At 40.5% G+C, this 20,025-nt stretch overlaps 1 protein-coding gene across 3 annotated transcripts; it reads left to right on the top strand.

Annotated features, from left to right (window-relative positions):
• The first annotated feature begins 3,594 nt into the window (after positions 1 to 3,594).
• Positions 3,595 to 16,896, top strand: LOC124114103 (lim and transglutaminase domain protein ltd-1-like). 3 transcript variants are annotated; one of them, XM_048394337.1, is made up of 9 exons: positions 3,595 to 3,867; positions 7,128 to 7,238; positions 7,742 to 7,855; positions 8,722 to 8,945; positions 10,061 to 11,201; positions 11,309 to 11,474; positions 11,822 to 12,102; positions 12,999 to 13,062; positions 15,091 to 16,896. In XM_048394337.1, exons 2-9 carry the CDS (start codon positions 7,173 to 7,175, stop codon positions 15,108 to 15,110), a joined length of 2,076 nt encoding a protein of 691 aa, XP_048250294.1. In that variant the 5' UTR covers positions 3,595 to 3,867; positions 7,128 to 7,172; the 3' UTR covers positions 15,111 to 16,896. The 3 variants fall into 3 exon arrangements, with proteins under 3 accessions (XP_048250294.1, XP_046330614.2, XP_046330615.2); XM_046474658.2 differs by having other exon boundaries at positions 3,598 to 3,867; positions 12,999 to 13,184; XM_046474659.2 differs by lacking the exon at positions 3,595 to 3,867 and having other exon boundaries at positions 6,529 to 7,238; positions 12,999 to 13,184.
• Positions 16,897 to 20,025: the final 3,129 nt, after the last annotated feature.

Raw genomic sequence — 20,025 nt, 5'->3', positions numbered from 1 at the left:
ACGTTAAAAGATGGTACTTGTTGTAACCCTGTCTGGCGCTCGGCATTAAGGGGCTAAAACAAGGACTGGTCGGCTCGGAGTCAGTATACTGTGTCCGAGTGGGGTATTCATGTTAAACCGCGGCATGGTATCTCAGTGTGCTAGCACTATAAATCGGCATCAGTCCGGACTAGTACAAGCAGCCACACACACACACATACGTGCATGCACGTCGCTATATAAGTGCAATAATCTTGGACGCGACGTTAAACCCCATTTCACCTCACCTTCTTCTACAGTCATCACTGCAAGGGTTATGATTTCACAACGATGATCCTACATGCGTTTCCACAGTTATACCTTTGTGTTTAAATTTAGTTGATAAAGAGAAGTTAAAATCAAGCCCGGTGTTCAGAGAACCGACTCGGGGTGCACGTCCCACCTGTTGTCAGTGGAAACCATGTGTGATCAGATGCTGTAACACATACTATGGAATGGTGAAGTTTTGTAACTGATGAAATCACGGGCATCATCGTTTCTCGCCTTTAACTGCTGTAACATTGATACAATTGTTCTTAATTCTTCAATCCAAGACCGTTAATGTCATCCACATCAGACAAACATATATAATTATTCTCATTCATCATTGACATCTTGACCATAGATGCAGGAAAGTTTAAAATTAGTGTGGCTTTTGAAGTCTGTAATGTAGAAAGAGACAACGTCTTCCCTTTTAGTAAACGCGCGGTGTCGTAAACACAAGGAAATATTTCCATGTATACCTACTGAGACGGTATAGTAGTAGTAGTAGTAGTAGTAGTAGTAGTAGTAGTAGTAGTAGTGAGTTAGTATGATTTTACGCCGCTTTTAGCAATATTCCAGCAATATCACGGCGGTGGACACCAGAAATGGGCTTCACACATTGTACCCATGTCAGGAATCGAACCCGTGTCTTCGACGTGACGAGCGAACGCTTTAACCACAAGGCTACCCGACCGCCCCTGTAGTAGTAGTAGTAGTAGTAGTAGTAGTAGTAGTAGTAGTAGTAGTAGTAACCTTTGTCTACTAGGGGGCACGGGTGGCCCAGTCGTCTAAAGCGCCGCAATTGGCTGTGCAGAGTTGGGCCCCTTGGGTACGCCAGAAACCTATGATTGTGGGTTCGAATCCCGGTTCGCCCCGATTATGTTTCTAGGTTTGTCAGCACCATACCCGTGCTCATGGTTTTCACCGAAGTGGTAAACGTCTGAGACCTGCATCACTTCGGGCTTTCCTCCCACATTAAGCTGACACGCCGCGATATAACTGGAATACTGTTTAAAGCGGCGTTAAACCTAACTCACTCACTCACTTTGTCTACTAAACTAGTTGTCTATCCATCTACTCTCCGCGAACAGCTTTGCCTAACTTGTGATTTCATGTGCTTATGTCTAACTACATAATATAAATACTTCAAAGTCCTACACGAAGTTCGTGTCCTTTAGACATCTACTAACAAAATACAAAAAAAAGTCACTCAACACGAATACGTGTAATCTTGTAGATGGTAATCCCAGCTGATCCATGACATAGTATTTAGTTGTGTGGTATATATCACCTAGAGTCCAATATTGTCCCCAAGTGTATAAAGCGTATTATTATTTTAACACTCAGGTTCGGGTCACTACAATATAGACTGGTCACTGTCTACGAGGCTGATCCCAGGCCTTCGAAAAGCGATGAATCACGTCACAGGAACAATGACGGCTGTTCTGCTGTTGTGTTTTTGTTTGCTTGTTTCTAATCTGATGACAGGCTAAGTCAGGGTTGTGTTCGAGGTTTAGGAGCGGCCATCGTGCCTCACTGATCACGACAGGTGAATTATACGTTGTTGTCAGTAGACAGTATCGTCTTTCCTTAGACACAGTAGGTAGTCAGCTAGGGCGGATCCAGCAATTTTTAAAGGGAGGGGTCCACAATATCAAATCCTGTCTCAGATAATTTTACTGCCGACAACATACTGCATTTCGTTTTCAAAAAGGGGGAGAAAGGTGTGTGTGTGTGTGTGGGGGGGGGGGGGGGGGGGGGGGGAGGGGGTGGTAGGAGGATGGTGGTATCCGGAATCCCCTCTATGGCTCCGCCTTGCATATATGGATCAGTTCCCGTCAGCACGTGGTCTCTACTCACAGTTGGCCACTACCATGACCTCCACGATATTCAGAACGAGTGATTGTGTTTAACACCGTTTTGAACAGTATTCTAGTTATATCACGGCGTGTCAGTGTGATTTGTGAGGAAACCCCGAAGATCAGACGTCTACCACTTTGGTGAAACCAACAAGCACGGGTATCGTGCTGTCAAACGTAGAACCATAATCGGGACGAACCGGGATTCTAACCCATAATTATAGGTTTCTGGCGTGCCCAAGGGACGCAACTCTGATCAGCGAATTGCTTGATGACTGGGCCACTTTGCACCCCTCGGCATGGAGACGGACAAAGGGCGGGGACAACACACATATATGGGTAGAGAGTAGGGAGGGAAGGAAGTGGGAGTTCCTAACTCATTTGATTACAGTTTTCATGCCGTTTAAAATTATCATAAGAGGTTAAAATAGTGGGGATCTTGGCAAACTAGAAGGGTTAATGAGCGGATCTGGCTTTACATCGCTCTTTCTTGAAAGTATCTGATTCCGTTAAGTGTACAAGGTGAGGTGAGATGAAATCGGGTTAAACGTCGCGTTCAAGATTATTGCACTTACATTACGCGCGTAATTTGTCTGTGTGTGAGGCTGCTTGTACTAGTCCTGATACCACTTTCATAGTGCTATCCCACTGAGATACCATACGCAGTTTAACATGAATACCCAACTCAGACACGGTAAACTGACTCCGTGCCGACAATCCTTGTTTTATCCCCTTAATGCCGAGCGACAGGCAGGGCAACAACAAGTACCATCTTTTGACGCATTTTGTAGGACGCATGGGGATCGAACCACCGAACTCCGCTCTCCGGACAGGCACTTTATCTGCTAGCCCACGGAGGCGGTCTGTTTAGAGTCCGAATGAACACTTGATATCCCACTGTACATATATTATTTGGCATCAACAAGTGTAGACTTAACACACTCTTGCAGGTCCCCCTGTGACGGCATTAGAGGATTCCCAAAGGCATGTTATCTCTCAAGGCCAAGAGTTGATTCTGGGAATAACTGGTATCACCTCATCAACCAGCTCCGCCAATAGGTTCTATCAGATTCATAAACACGTTATAAACACATGACACTATTGGACCGACTGTGTCGCTAAAATTGACGTCATGATTTTGAGATGGGATAAGAGAGACAATAATTTATTTCAAACAGATATTCGAAACCTGTATGAATGACGTAAATCGTTCTATATTCTATCTGCCAGTCTAACACGATTTTGATCATAAATGGATAATTCAAAATGATCAAAGTCAGTCTTCATACAAGTCTAATATAGTACTATGACCAGCATATCATGTTAAATAGCGTGTGCTTGTTCTTAGCGTGGGTCATTTCCCAAAGCGAGATTTAAGATAAGTTACTTGTTACTGTATGCTGCTATCCAGTTTATTAAACGGTGTTATTTAACCCTCGTAGAGATAGGTTTGACGCTAAATCTTTTACAATAAAGAATATTAGGAATATTGTTTCACGTTAGGTGATTCTCAGTGTGTTTCGTGAAATGGCTTATGGCAACGTGTGAGAGATGCTATCAGTGTGTATCCAATCACGTGTCTACAGCATACAGGGGAACGCATGACCTGTGAAACAAAAACTGGGGACTACTCTTGATCGGCAAACTAAAAAAACACACTTGTTTGACTTTCACTGTGTTACAGCCAAAGAGGGCTGTGTATGAATAAGTTTTGAGGACTATAACGGTAAGAGTTTGGATTGTTTTGATTTCTCCTCTTAATGGTTCTCATTATTATCAAATTATAGGTTTTGGAAGGATTCCAAGCCCTATAGAAACTGTCATAACAAATTAGAACATTAGACTTAAAATCTATTATTTTCATCTTTCTTTCGGGATCATGAATACAAAGCGCATGACAATATCCGTGTTCATTTGTATACATTCGATATTATATATTGTGAATTATAACGTTGTCTACACTGTCGTGACTTCTTTCTTGTAGCAACACAACGCATGTACACATCAGCCTGAATGAGTTTGCGAATTTATCACCAAATCCATCTCATGAATGAAGCACACGTATTCTTTTCACATAAACTTAGTACATATCAATAAAAAGTTATATGAATGTGAAATTACTTTGCGTACACAATCTTTATTTCTTGGTGTGTTGTTGTGTCTCCCTAATTCAATCATTAATATATGTGAACTACAAATAAATTGTGATAGTGATGTTCTAAAACTTTCTCAGGTTCTCATCCATTAAATAGCTTTCGGTAGATAAATTAATAAATAAATAATGATTTGTATGTGAAACAACAACAGAAGTCCTCTGTTGGGTGTATATATCAACAATAGTTTGTCTTTTTGACATTAAAAACAATTCTTGATGTTTTGGTACTTCTTGATTTTTTTGGTTCTTCACATAATAAGCTGAGTTTTCAGATCCATGAGTTTCGTGCAACAACATTCTATTGTAACATTTTCGTGGTAATCGGTAACATGGCATGTTAGGTATTTTCATCCAATACTTTATAACTGTAATGTATTGTGAAACGTAGAACTGTGTACGTCCACACTCCCTATACACAATTACATTTGAAGTGCATCTTTATATTGCTTCGTTCCTTGAAACCTTTCACACGCTGCGAGATGAAATCGGTTTAGATTCACATAGCCCCAATACTTCAGAGTCAAATAAAAAGAATTTGTGAAAGATTTTAAAGAATGTCTTATATGAAAGGCCACGTACATTTTGCACATCAATTTTTTTGTAAATTTATGTGGGAGACCACACAGTGCCTTATTCCCTTGAATCGCTGCATTATTAGCATGTTGTTTCCAAGAAAACGTATTTGAAAATGTAACAAAAAAGTAACTGTTTCTAATGGTTTTTCTTTGGAATACCATATTTCTTTATTCGTTATCTTTATTTCCGCATGTAATAGCAGCAGCCTAATTTGGTTTGATAATGACTTCCTAAACGACATAAGGCACACATGGACATACATAATCTATCATAAATTCAATCTCCTGTTAACGTCAGAATACACAAAATATGAAGTAAGACCATTATTTCAAGTGCTTTTGAATAAAATAATGCGGTAATGCGGTCTGACCAATACCGCTGGCTGACCAATCGGCATGTTGAATTTTATAATTTCATGCTGGAATGATATTTACAAGCCGCGATGAATACAGCCCAACCCATGGGTCAAATGTCATAGCACATGTGCAGTGGAAGGTCACCATAGTAACTGTCGGGGGGCAAGGTCGTTTCGTGAGGGAAAGAAGCACTTGATTTATCTCTGCTATACCCGAGAGAAGTTTATTATGTGCAGTAATTATGATATTGTCCGTGTGCTCGTCTACCTATCGCCGTATTGTATGACGAGATTGCACGATAGGGGCTCAGCGATCAGCATGTAAACCAAAAGGTATATACATTAAATGCTTAACGTTAACTTGGATGTCCAACTTGGATGTTAATTAAAACAAGTAAAACGTAGAATTCAAATAATATTTTTGAAACTCATGCCTGGCAATGTTCGTTTTTTCCACAACTGCATTTTAAAACGTGTGTGCGTCGATTCATGTGTGACATTTCATCAAAACACTTCACGTAAGGCTCATGCTACTATATCTGTAAACAGCCGAATACAGCCTGACTTGAATGATTTTGACCGAACATTGTGTAGTTGCCATCGATGCTATTCAGATTGTAGACACTGTCCATCTTCCCGGTGAAGATTTCGGGTTAGAATTGATCCCCAGCAACCTATGCTGGTCATAAGAGGCGACTTAACGGATTGGTTGTTAGGCACGGTGACTTGGTTGATCGTGTCATCGTACCCGTTGGCGTGGTTCGTTGCTCACAATATCAATCACTGGATTGTGTAGTCCGCCGTAATATAGTTGGAATATTTCTGAATGCGGCGTTAAACAACAAACACACACACACACACACACACACACACACACACACACACACACACACACACACACACACACACACACACACTGCCGACGTATGCTTAAGGACGTATCTTATAAGAAATGAACTGCAGTGTGATGAAAAGTCGCCAAATATATAAGCCAAATGAGTAATGTAGGCATGTCTTCACTGTTGAGGATGTCGTGTGTAGGTCTTTTGGCCTGCCGTTTACCCAAGTACACGTTCGTGCGTATGAATAGCACAGTCTGCACAATCAGCTGAAGGATCTTCAACATGTATGAAGCGATGTTTAGTTGTAACCGTAGCTCTGCGCTCCCTCCTTGCAGCAATGTGTCTGTGCGTAGCTGTACGTGATAAAATCACAGCAGAATGAAAAACATTCTTTCACTATGTCATTAGGGTATTCATATAAAATAGGTTTTTCACTTGGCGCTGGTTAGAAGTAACCTCAAAATTATAACTATAAGGACTAAGGATATCTGTGTGCAGATTCAAAGAGAATTTAGAATCACCTCGCCAGGAAATATGTCACAGTTTGATCGTACATTTTGGAACAGTTTGACTTTTACCACTGTAATATGTCAGGATAATGAAGATGCTCTAACGCCTTAAAGAATCAAGATGGATTGTGTGGGATACAATTTGGCGTTGTACGAGGAGACGTCTTGATTTTCTTCTATTCTGCTGACTTCCTATGATCAGATTAATGCATTGCTTCGTTTATTGTGTACATACATACACTATAATTCGTATATGAGATAGATACGTAGAGATAGACCGATAAGTGTATTTTCGTTGTTTATAGCGATTGATTCATGTGATTTCTGTGATTTCAAAAAGCAGCCATGATCGTCGCAGCTATTTAATTAATACAAGCTATAATTGTTCTACCGAGTGAAAAGGTTATAAAGCATTCTTTTTATAACATGTGTTTGTTATGATGCAGTGAAATGTGCTTTTCTTATGACCTTTAATAAAAGTATTCTTTTTTACAGCTTGTATAATGCCTCTATATGTGTCTGTCTGTTCATGTATGTTTGTCATATCAGACCCAATAAGAAGGGATCCACATCAGCGTTCATCTCGAAGCCAGAATGGGATGCAGCGTCTCTGTTGTACCACAGGAGGAGGCAAAGGATCTCGAACCAGAAATTGAGGCAGTCTGTAGATTGTATCTATTAAGAAAATGTGACATCAGATGAAACGCTAAACATGTTGTTGGCCCGATACGTTTTATATTGTGATATTCCCTCTTTAAATGAGTTTTATATGTTAATTATTATCAGATTAGTGACAATTATGAGACAAAACATGTCATTTTCTTACCTATAATATAAACTGACTTATCATGAGTTTCGTAATATCATACTCGAATTTGTCCCCGGTGAGATTCCAAGGGGAGAAAGGGCTCCTATTAAAGAGCATCGGGTTGTCAGATTCGTTAACTTGGCTGGTTGCGTGTCATATGAACCCGATGGCCTCTGTCGCTGTCCATGCTTTTAGTCCCTGGTTTGCCTAGTCCAGACTCGATCACGGACATAAAACGGCGTAAAACGACATTCGCCCTTGTCATTTTGAATCTATACAACTCATGGTGTCGTGTCAGGATAAAAAAAATTATTATAAGTGAATCATTTTTTAATTATTTTAATTCTTTGTATAGCTGGAGGTTCCATGGATTGAGCCAAACTATCCTCCGCCTAACCCACCCAAAACAAGATCATCGGAGGTGTTTGCCATAGAAGACTTCGCTGATATCGATGAACGCGCAACACATGTAAGTATGTCCTTGTCGTTTATAAACATAATGTGTATTTGTAGTAAAAGTATAATACACTTATTTAATACCAACAAGCATTTTGAAAGGGTCAATAGAATACACTTATTTAATACCAACAAGCATTTTGAAAGGGTCAATAGAATACACCTATTTAATACCAACAAGCATTTTGAAAGGGTCAATATAATACACCAATTTTATACCCACAAGCATTTTGAAAGCGTCAATAGAATACACCTGTTTTATACCCACAAGTATTTTGAAAGGGTCAATATAATACAACTGTTTAATACCAACAAGCATTTTGAAAGCGTCAATAGAATACACCTGTTTAATACCAACAAGCATTATGAAAGGGTCAATATAATAATCTGTTTAATACCAACAAGCATTTTGAAAGGGTCAATATAATCAAAATCAGCAAAGTATAAAAGTACTTGTGCTATGTTGACAATCCACTTTGCACCGTTTGGTGTGATAGACAGAGATGACAAGTAACATTAGATGGTTATTATGAGTGAGAGACTGGGTAGGGTTTTACACCGCTTTTAGCAATATTCAGGGGACACCGGGACACTGGAAATGGACTTCACACATTGTACTGATTTTGAGAAGCGAACCCAGGCCTTCGGCGTGACAAGAGAACGCTTTAACCACAAGGCTACCCCACCGCTCTAGCTGGTTGCAATGTATGACTTGAATGATTATATATCAGCATGCCCCGACCGCGTGGCTCTTTGCTACATGATAAAGCTGGGATATTGTTGACACATTTCCCCCTCGCCCCCCCTGATACGACCAAGGATGCCATGGTCTTTTACAGATTACATTTGTGCATATAAACATTGTGTCTATGTTTTCAGTGTCCAGCAGCTAAGACGGAGTCGTATGACGCATTGCTCACCTACCTGACCCGCGGCTTGATAACTGATATGGAGAAAGTACGTTCCATCTTTACATGGCTAGGGTCTCAAAATATAGCAGAAGGGCATTTCAAATCACAAGATGTGAACACCCCAGCTGGCTATATGAAACTGATGAAAGAGAAGAGAGGAAGCTATTCCACCTTCCTAGCTCTCCTGCTCAGGTATGGTATTTTCGGAAAGTTTCATCAAAATGCTTTGGTGCTTTCTCTCAGGGTGAGGTGAAATGGGGTTTAACGTAGCGTTCAAGATTATTGCCCTTATATTGCGACGTGCATGCAGGTGTGTGTTTTTGTGTGTGTGTGTTTTTGTGTGTGTGTGTGTGTGTGTGTGTGTGTGTGTGTGTGTGTGTGTGTGTGTGTGTGTGTGTGTGTGTGTGTGTGTGTGTGTGTGTGTGTGTGTGTGTGTGCCGACTCCGATCCGACCAACCCTTGTTTTAGCCCCTTAATGCCCAGCGCTAGGTAGGGTAACAACAAGTACCATTTTTTAACGTATTTTGGTATGACGCGGCCGGGGATCGAACCTCGGACCTTCCGCACGCCGGGTGGACGCTCTACTACAAGACCACTGAGGCGGTCTGGGCCCACTTGCACAAAGCGATCTTAGCGCTTAGATGATCGTACCTCCCATACTTTAACAAAGTCTTACGATAGTCTTAGCGTTAAGATCGTTTTGTGCAAGTGGGCCCTGGTGCATATAGTCAGAGAGAACTCAGTTACAACTTCTGTTTTCGGCGAAACAGATGATACTATAATTAATCTCCATAAGTTTAGAAATAACCAAGTTCATAAAAATCGTATGTGCGATAGTGCAAATATCACTTCACGCGCACCAGTATATTGTTAACGTCATGTGGACGGCATTGTTGACGTCCTTCAAATCTTATTGTGACGTATGGTCGGAATGATGTCACACTCAAAACTATGGCATAGCTAAAGACTGTTGACGTCATTCGACAATTGTGGTTTTTCCAAGACGGCAGTCGTGATCAGTGCATTTTGCTAAATGGGAGCTCAAAAGAATGAAAAATAATGGGTAATAAAGACATTATTGTACTCGCATGTGTGTTACACTGATTTCTGACTCGTGTAAGAGTTCATGTATCATCCTCGCTCTCGTTCTGGAAATCAGGATGCCACACATGCTCATATAACAATCTCTACTTAGCATCACTGATCGACATCATCTTCAAATGAAACTACATATCAACAGACTTTATATGACTTTACTTGCATGAGAATGTTTGTGACATCAATATTTGTAATCCTCATCCTTCCAGGAAAGTCAACATACCCTGTGTAATTGTGTACGGCATCTCGAAGAGCTTCGACTATGATGTCGGCGACCGTGATATCTATCACTTGAGAAACTGTTGGAACACTGTCTATGTAGACGGGCACTGGCGCCTCATCCACCCTCTGTGGTCCTTCAGAAAAGTGACCGGTTTCAACAAGGGGCGATGGCAAACCATCCGGAAAGATATAGCCAGCAGTAAGAAGAACGACGAAGAGAAAGAGGAAGAAGGAACAAACATCTTTTCCCAGGACGAGTTCTTCTTCCTCGTTGAACCAAGCGTCTTCATACACATGTGTCGACCAGCTGCAGATATGGCTGCATGGCAGTTGTTGAAACAGCCGTGGTCTTTTGAGGAATTTATTCATGCACCTGTGCTCAGACAAAAATTCTTCCAGTACAATTTAGCCTTGACCAGCAAACCCTCGTGCATTCTCCAGGCAGACGAGCATGGAATAGTGCAGATTACTTTCGAAGATTTGGAGGAACCGGAGATGTCGTTCGTTCATCAACTCTACTTCGATGACCGTGCATCATTTAATAAACTGCCTGCAAATGTCAAGCTTGAGCGATATGCTTATGTGAGTAGAAAACAGTCAAAAGTTACCGTCAAAGCTCGACTGCCAGTCGGAGGTATCTACAAACTAAGGATATATGGTGGTGTCGGTGACTTGTATCATCTTTGTGACTTTCGGTTGGAATCTGAAACGCCAAATCAGCCATCAAAACCATTTCCGTTTTCAAAGCGCCTTATGTATGGGTTCACAAAAACATCGCGGGTTCGTGGTTTGGATTATCCATCGGAGTTTGGAGGCGTGATTAGGCTTCAGGCAGGCCAAGGCAAAATCTTTACGTTTGCATACTTGGAAGAGCTGGACATTCAGGCAATATTTGAGCACCACATGCTTACGAGAGATGACCTGAAGAAGTGCATTGCTGTAAAGAGGAAAGAAGGGTACTTCAACATTTACGTAAATGTTCCAGCCAGTGAAGAGATAGAGGAATATTCCCTGCAGATCTACACTAGGCCAAGAGGGTCAAATGGACAGTATGTGAATGCAGTCAACTACCTACTCATCATGGCCAGAAAGCCTGAAGAACCAAAGGTCAACATCAGAAAAGTTGAAGTAAGTAAAAAATTCGCATACCTGATTGATGTCTTGGAATGGTTTTTCAGTACAAGTATTGTTTGGGTTCATATGATTATTTCCCTCATATAACTGTTCTATTACAGAAATATTATGAGATGGAAGCCCGACGGAATCTCAAAACGGCCATCGAGAGGTCCAATATTGGCGAGTTGGACATTGCTATTCAGAGAGTCCAACGCCTGAGGATGGAAAGCGAGGATGATTTGATTGAGGCCAAGCGAAAGCGGGAGCTGCTCATTCTGGAGAGAGGTGCGTATGACACAAAAGAGTTGAATATGAAACAATTTCCGTCAGTCATACCAATTCCGCTATTATCTAATGCCCTACAGTTACCGAACTTCTGCCCCGTGAAGATCCGGGTTCGAATAGGCGTTCAGCAATCCAAGCGTGTTGGCGACTAATGGCAACTGGTGGTCAGACTTGATTTGTGTATGTCATCGTGGTCCAATTGCGAACATTTATGCACATTCATTCACTGGATTGTTAGGTCCAGACTTAATTATTGACAGACCGCCTGTCTGTAAAACTGCTAAGTGCGGCGCTAAGCAACAAACAAACCCAAATTCTGATCATTCAAACATTATATTTCCCTTCAGATCTAAGACTTGCCATTGCCCGTCGACGGCCTGACTTCCTGGACCGTGTGCTTGACCGTGCCGCGCGGTTGACAGAGGACCACCACCTGGACTACCTTGTGAAGGAGGCATGCGACATTAGGGAGCAGCTCCGACGCCTCATCACCTTCCTGCACGACGTGTTGGAGATCCACCAGCCAACCATCTCCGAGATGCACAACTACAAGAGACCCAAGGAGGTGATACACAACATCATGCTGGCCACATATCTCTTGCTCGGGGAAGATGAGGAAGACTTGATGGTAAGGAAGAACCCAGCTTCTAGATGCCGAAATGCCATGCATGCACCCCCTGTTATTTACATAACGGTCATATGAAGAACGAAGCGTGGTTTATTTCACGATAAAACATTGTTCTAACATAATATGACGTCGTTTCTGGTGATTCGAATATGCGCTCGAAATTTGATAACGTTGTAAATTGGTCGACCTTTTTTTTTAGAGGGAAGTGTCGAATTCTTCCCCGTAGATGTAGCTGAGCAACGTAGATTAATGGCCGAGATATGACAATCGGCATTCGGAACAAATGTACAGATAATCGACGTGCAAATTGTGAGCATTTGCGGAAAAGGCCAAAATTTAAATATTTTTTAAAGCTGGAATGTACATTTTATTAACACCCTTAAACTGGCTGCACCTGATTTTGATATCTCATATAAAACGTTCGAGTTATCCGTGGTTCAAGCAGCCAACAAAGTGTTGGTTGGTTGTTGGTTGGTTTGTGGTTTAACGCCGCACTCCAGCTATATGACGGCGGTCTGTAAATAATGGAGTCTGGACCAGACAATCCAGTGATTAATATCATGAGCATCGATCCACACTATTGAGATTGATGACATGCATCAATCAAGTCAGCGAGTCTGACCACCCGATCCCGTTAGTCGCCTAGCCAACAAAGTTAATTTTCGACAACCAAACATCATATCCTCGTATCCCAATTGCACAGATATTTTCTCCTGATGTAAATCACATCATTGTCTGGTCCTGACTCGATTATTTACTGGCCCTCGTCATATAGCTGGAATATTGCTGAGTGCTGCGTAACAAAACAATCAAACATATGTTACAGCATGTACTTACAATATTGGATTTGTTTACACCTGCAGATATCCCACCCCAGCTCTGTTTTCATGTTTTAGAGATGGGACTACATACAACATCTGATGAGGAAGGTTGGACGGAACAGTCTTATCAGTCGTCTCCGTAAGTTTGATGTTGTCAGCGTCCAGCTGGACATTTTGGACAGAGTGCAGTCTATTATAGACATGTATGACGAGGACGCTGTGAGGCAGGCCAGCTCTGGGGCAGGGACCTTCTACGTGTGGGTGAGTGTCTGCTGAGATATAGTCTGGAAGTGAAGTGAAATTGGGTTTAACGTCGCGTCCAAGATTATTGCACTTATATAGCGACGTGCATGCACGTGTGTGTGTGTGTGTGTGTGTGTGTGTACTAGTCCGGACTGATGCCGATTCATAGTGCTAGCTCACTGAGATACCATGCCGCCATATACCATATACCCCACTCAGACACAGTATACTGACTCCGAGCCGACCAGTCCTTGTTTTATCCCCTTAATGCCGAGCGCCAGACAGGATAACAACAAGTACCATCTTTTAACGTCTTTTGGTATGACGCGACCGGGAATCGAACCCTGGACCTTCCGATCACCGGGCGGACGCTCTACCACAAGACCACGGAGGCGGTCTTTAGTCTGGAGCTTTAAGTATATAATATATTTTTATTATATAATTTTAGGAGTGAGGGATCTTCGTATCATTTCATATCGTTTTCTTTGCAGTGAGTGAGTTGGGTTTAACGCCGCTTTTAACAGTATTCCAGTTATATCATGGTGTGTCAGCTTAATGTGGGAGGAAAGCCCGAAGTGATGTAGGTCTCAGACGTTTACCACTTTGGTGAAACCCTCGAGCACGGGTATGGTGCTGACAAACCTAGAAACATAATCGGGGCGAACCGGGATTCGAACCCACAATCATAGGTTTCTGGTGTGCCAAAGGGACGCAACTCTGCACAGCGAATCGCGGCGCCTTAGACGACTGGGCCACCCGTGCCCCCTCATTCATTGTAATGTCAGTGTAGTAGATCTGAGTTCACTTTTTATTTTGTTTGAAGCTTCTTCGGAACTGCTTGAGAGAATGCGGTGTATTGGTGTTTCTGTCTTAATTTATGATTAAAGATAAATATTCGTCTAAAAACTGGAAATGTCATGATTCGATAAATATTCGGGCCTTGTAGACGATGATCCCAAAACTACTATTATCGACTTTTTCTTTGGAACTGATAATAAATTCAACTTTTGAAAAGCATCAATATATTTCATATATTTCGGTAAGAAATAAACACACAAATATTTACATATGCAAATCCAGAAAGATCAGATAATTACAAACGTGATTCCTCTCCCTCATGTCTAATTTCTACATTACACATTCCCTAAAGTCTAATAATGAACTCTTTTTCCTAATTTTTCGTCTTTACATGAGCCATTGTCAATAATGTCTAGTTTCTGCAGGAACCATGTTTCTTATGTCTAGTTTCAACGTGAACCTCTACCATATTGTCTAGTTTCAACGTGAACATCTACCTTATTGTCTAGTTTCAACGTGAACCTCTACCATAGTGTCTAGTTTCAACGTGAACCTTTCCCATTTTGTCTAGTTTCAACGTGAACATCTACCATATTGTCTAGTTTCAACGTGAACATCTACCATAGTGTCTAGTTTCAACGTGAACCTCTACCATCTTTTCTAGTTTCAATGTAAACCTCTACCACAGTGTCTAGTTTCAACGTGAACCTCTACAATATTGTCTAGTTTCAACGTGAACCTCTACCATCATTTCTAGTTTCAATGTAAACCTCTACCATAGTGTCTAGTTTCAACGTGAACCTCTACAATATTGTCTAGTTACAACGTGAACCTCCACCATATTGTCTTCTTTCAAAGGGAACCAATTTTCCAATTTTCCATCTGTTATCTTCACATGAACTGTTTTAATCTAATGTCAAGTTTCTGCATGAACCCTTTTTCCTAACGTCTTGTCGTTACGCGACCCATTTTTCCAAATCCTAAGTTTCTACGTAACCCCTTCCTTCTCATGTTCAGTCTCTCTCTGCTTACGTCACATTTCTACCTCTCATGTGTATCCAGTTGAAATCACGGAACCCCACTTAGTTTCATCATGGCTTGAAGAATGTGCTGTCTTTCTTTCCAGTGCCAAAATATCGTGGTTGAGCTGACTGTATCCATACACAACGAGATACAGAAATACCGAGCAAGACGCGGATGAATTCGCTCCAGGGTGTTTAAGGCTTCAACAGGTGTGATTATTAAATGGACAAAACAGGATCCGAGTCAAGCGTAACCAGTCGTCAAACTACCACTTTGTCTGTGTTTGACGTCGTGATGAAGTCAGTTTTGTGAATTGGTCAATATCTTGGGGAATCCAGATTATTATTTTGTTATGTTCATGTAGTCACATGTTCTTGATCAAAACACATGGCCGAGAAATACTACACAAGAATCTTTGTAAATTAAAACGACAAAACCCTGATTCGATTGTACGATTCCGAGTATATTATGAGCATGTGTATATGAATCATTATCAAATTGTGATGACACCATATGTTCGCGAAACGGTTAGCGTATCCTGCCCCACCGCTGGCATCCGTCACAAATACATGCAAAGGCATGTCAATTGCTCACCTGAAAAATAACTTATGGTACAAATCAAAATAGGGTTATGTATTCCAGTGTATTTACACTATTCGGTCGTATTTCTAAGAATACCTTGACAGTGGTTTCAATACATATACTGTGTGCCTTCATGTTGAGATGGGTGATAATGAAAACTGTGGGATATACCCAGAAAATATTATGTGTGTGCTTGCAAATCTCATACTTAAAAATGTTTACACGTAAAGCAGGAATAGATATAATACGAAATTCCACATTTTATCACTCTATATCCATTGTAGGTGTAATTGAAAGTCCAGTATAATTACTGAAAGCACCAAATACATTTATATAACCTGATCAACTGCCCTACCTTTATGTGGAAATACCTTTGCCAAAATGACACTGTTTGAACCCTGTGTGATATAAGTGTGGATTAATAGACAACAGTAGTATGAGAACGAGACTGGGATGGCCAAATGATAAATGTTCGCCCCGATTATGTTTCTACGTTTGTCAGCTCCATACCCGTGCTCTCGTTAGTTTCACCAAAGTGGTAAATCTCTGGGACATGCATCTCTTTGGGCTTTCCTCCAATATTAAGCTGACACGCCGTGATATAGCTGGAATGCTGTTAAAAGCGACATTATCCCCAGCTCTCTCACTCACGAGAAATTATTTTAAACGTCTTCAAGTATTTATTATGTCCTATCTCCAAATAAAATGTTTGAGAAAGATTCTAATATCAAGACTGTACAAAGTTCATTAAAAGGGATTGGTCGTGTATGTAGACCTTTGATTTTAAAATCGTCTCTTCTGTCTGTGAGACATAGAGCAATATCTTGTTTCGATTGGAATTTCCGTTATTGTCTGCATGTATCTTCATTTAGCGTACATTGTTTTCACGGCTTAAGTTCAAATTCTAAACGTTTCATGTTATGTTAAATTCAGTAACGTTGCTATAAACGGTATATTGAACCCTTCCTGACCTATTGATATCTTAGATTAAGAGCCTCACTTAATCAGTCTACCGGTAAGCATGCCATGAAGGGTAGCCATAGCTAAAGCCAGCTATTATTCTTCATAATTTGACGTTAAGTCTCCTCATACATAATCATTCAGCAGAACAAAATGATACGTTTATACTGGTATGAGTTGATCCAGATTCCTGTGCAAGAATGCCAACTTAATATGGAGAAGTAACTAGCTGACGTTATCTCCACGCATCCTCTGTCTTGATCATATCACATATTTATTGAGTGTTATTTTCAGTTGTATACAAAGACAATGTGACATGTTTCTCAAAATGAGAATTGTTGTGTTTGATTTTTAATAAATGCATCCTAAACATGATACAGTTGCTCGTTTGTTACATGTGACAATGCCCGCGGGGATTCCGGGTGAGCTTTTATCCCCAGAATTTTTTGTTAGTCGCATTTATGGATCAGATGGTCAGGTTCGGTGACTTGGTTCATCGTACCCAGACATTGCTTATAATATCAATCACTGGATTATCTTGTCCAGATTCGATTATGACAGGCCGCCGCTATATAGCTGAAATATTGCTGTATGCGGTCTTAGAGAACATACATCAGAACAGAAGCATGTTAAAAGGGATTAACTTCTATTCACCATGTACCTGAAGCTATGTACCTATCAACATATCGCCGTGGCAGTAACGTCCTAGTCTGCATGTTAGTCAGTTGGCCACCAGCGGAAAAGAGGCTTAGTTTACATTTTCGTTCCCAAATTTTCCTGTATACCTTAAACCTTTTCTATTGCATAAAGGAGGTATCTGTACACAATGTTCATTGGGTAGTAAGCTTGCAAGTGTGTGCAGGAATATTCAGGGGGTCAAAATTGCATAAATTGAAGGAAAAATGCATAATTTGACAAAATTGGCTGTAACATTTTTATTAAGTCATTAAACTATCCCAATTATGTCTTTGATTACAGGTAATATGTTCGGTTATCTGAATTTGGCAAACATTTTGTTTCATTTAGTTGTTATTTTAATTCTCATTGGAAACATTGGTAAAATTCAGGGTTTTTTACTTCATTTTCAAATCTTGTGAGTAGGTAAAACACAAATTCCATTGAATTGTGACAATAAAACCACTGTAACTGGGTATTAAAATCTGCCTTAACCATTGTACTGTCCTATACAAAAAACAAAATGAAAATATATTACATAGGGGTTGAGAAATTGTATACAGTGTTACCCCACCCCCCAAAAACCAATTTTGACGAAAATTGCTTATTGAGATATGGTGGTAAATGATGTTGCTGTAGTGGATGATTAGGATAATTGCAACAATGCTTAAAAACACCGAAATAGTAAACTCATAAAGAAAAATGATGTTTCAAGTTTTTCTGTGAGCATTTTATGGTGGCCATCTTGAATTTCAAGATGGCCACCATTTTGACTTGTTTTCGAAATCAAGATCTTATATAGTTCTTCAACATGGTCATGTAATATATCATATGAAAGCTTATTACATTGTCTTTTCAATGATGTACATAATTCACTGACTCCTGTGGTAAATTGATCCCCAACAATGAAAAAAGGAAATATTGAAATCTAATTTCTCTCGCAACTTCAACCCAAACCCAAGTTTAGATTTAGATTAAAATGGACATATTTTCACTCAAAATTGTAGATATACTGCACTTTTCTTCAACATGGTCATGTAATATATCATATGAAAGCTTTGTTACCTTGTCTTTTCAATGTTGTACCTTATTCAATGACTTCTGTGGTAATCTTATCCCCTAATAATAAAACACATGATATATCGAAATCTAATTTCTCTAGCAACACCAACCAACCTCCAAAGTTGTATTTCAATAAGATGGACATCGTTTCACTCAGAATTGTAGATATACTGCACTTTTGTCTGAGCATTTCACTAGTTTATCGTTTGAGTGAAAAAAACCATGAGAATACTTCTAATATTATGAAGTATTAAAGATTCTATCACAGAGTCATGGGCTGTGAAATAATGCCACCTCTAGTCACCGTCAGAGTCCATCTCTTCTGGAAAGGTAGGTAAATTGTTTCTGTTTAGGCATGACATAGCACAACTGCATCCAAGGGAACATCCCATGATGTTCTTGGCGCAGCTACACCTGGGTGAGGAGCATCTGCCTGTTGTGCATTTACAGGTGAGCAATTCTAGACACAGTGCTGGCATTCGTTTCTGGGTCATTGGGGTGGGTTCTCAGTGGACGACCATCTATACCCTTCTGGTGGTGAATGTCAGCCTTTCCTTTGTGTGCAGAACACCATGTAATGCACTGGTGCTGACATCTGAGTAGAGGTTGTGTGGTGGGAGTTCCTCTAGGTCTCCAACTCTGGGGAACATGTCAGCTTTAAGTGTATTAATGCTAGTTGCAGTTGATGCTGGATTGTACACTTTGACAACAACTGTTTCTGTCTTTTTCATGTTGAAGGCACCAGTTTCTTCTGTTGGTTGCAACAAATCTGGTTGTGCGATAAATATGTTCCAGGTCGACGTCTTGCCATAACCACTGAACTGGCTTGTTGTGTCACAACCATGACCGCATGGAATGCTGGTAGAGCTGCTACAACATCTGGAGTGAGAGATTGATTTACATCATCAACTTGTATGAATAGAGGGTCCTTTGCAGTACCTGCACCCATCAATATCTGAGCAGAAAACCGATGTTTATGATGTATCAACGGTATCTAACACATCAGTGTCTCGGTTGTGAACGACAATTTGGTCGTATGAATTGCAGGAGGCATCCATGACATGCATCATCATTCGTGTATCTGCCTCTTCGTGTGTTTTATAGTAGATTTGATATTGCTGCAGATTGATCTAAGGAAGATATTACATCATCATGGTATGATTCGAGGTGACAAGCTTTTGTAAGAGTTCATTGAAAATCGATTGGCGGATAATGCTGAGAGTATTCATGACAAAATATAAGAAAATATGTCCAACAGTACATACACTGTACACCATGCAGGTATCAAAGAAGTCAACTCAAACCAATACCTTTAAGCAAGGAAGAAAACTTTTCAGAAGGTTGCTGAGTTCCACCCACAGTGGAAGAGACGTAAACGTACCCTATCTTCTAACACATGAGCTGTCCCATACCCCACCTTCCCTGGGAACAGCAGATGGTCTACTTTGTACAACAAAGCTGCATTATCACATTTGCTTGCAGATTCTCATGCTACCACCAACTGATGACACAACATGCATTGTTATTTCGGACATGGCTCTTGTACAGGCTTTAGGCAAACCAAGATTTGGCTGATGTTTTCAAGTGGAATGTGCTGAAGAACTTCAGTGAAACTTATACTTAAGTCGATGATGTCTTTGACCAATATGTTGCAAAGTCAGTAAAATCTATACAAAAAGAGGTGATCGATCAAAGAAAATTCGAAGAATAATAGATAAATGAGACATCCTTCTGCTGACTTCATCGTCCAATTTTATTG

The sequence above is a fragment of the Haliotis rufescens genome, unplaced genomic scaffold (genome assembly GCF_023055435.1).
Source record: "Haliotis rufescens isolate VD_foot unplaced genomic scaffold, xgHalRufe1.0.p SCAF_1, whole genome shotgun sequence".
Taxonomy (NCBI): domain Eukaryota; kingdom Metazoa; phylum Mollusca; class Gastropoda; order Lepetellida; family Haliotidae; genus Haliotis; species Haliotis rufescens.
This window is presented reverse-complemented; position numbering and strand designations above follow the sequence as displayed.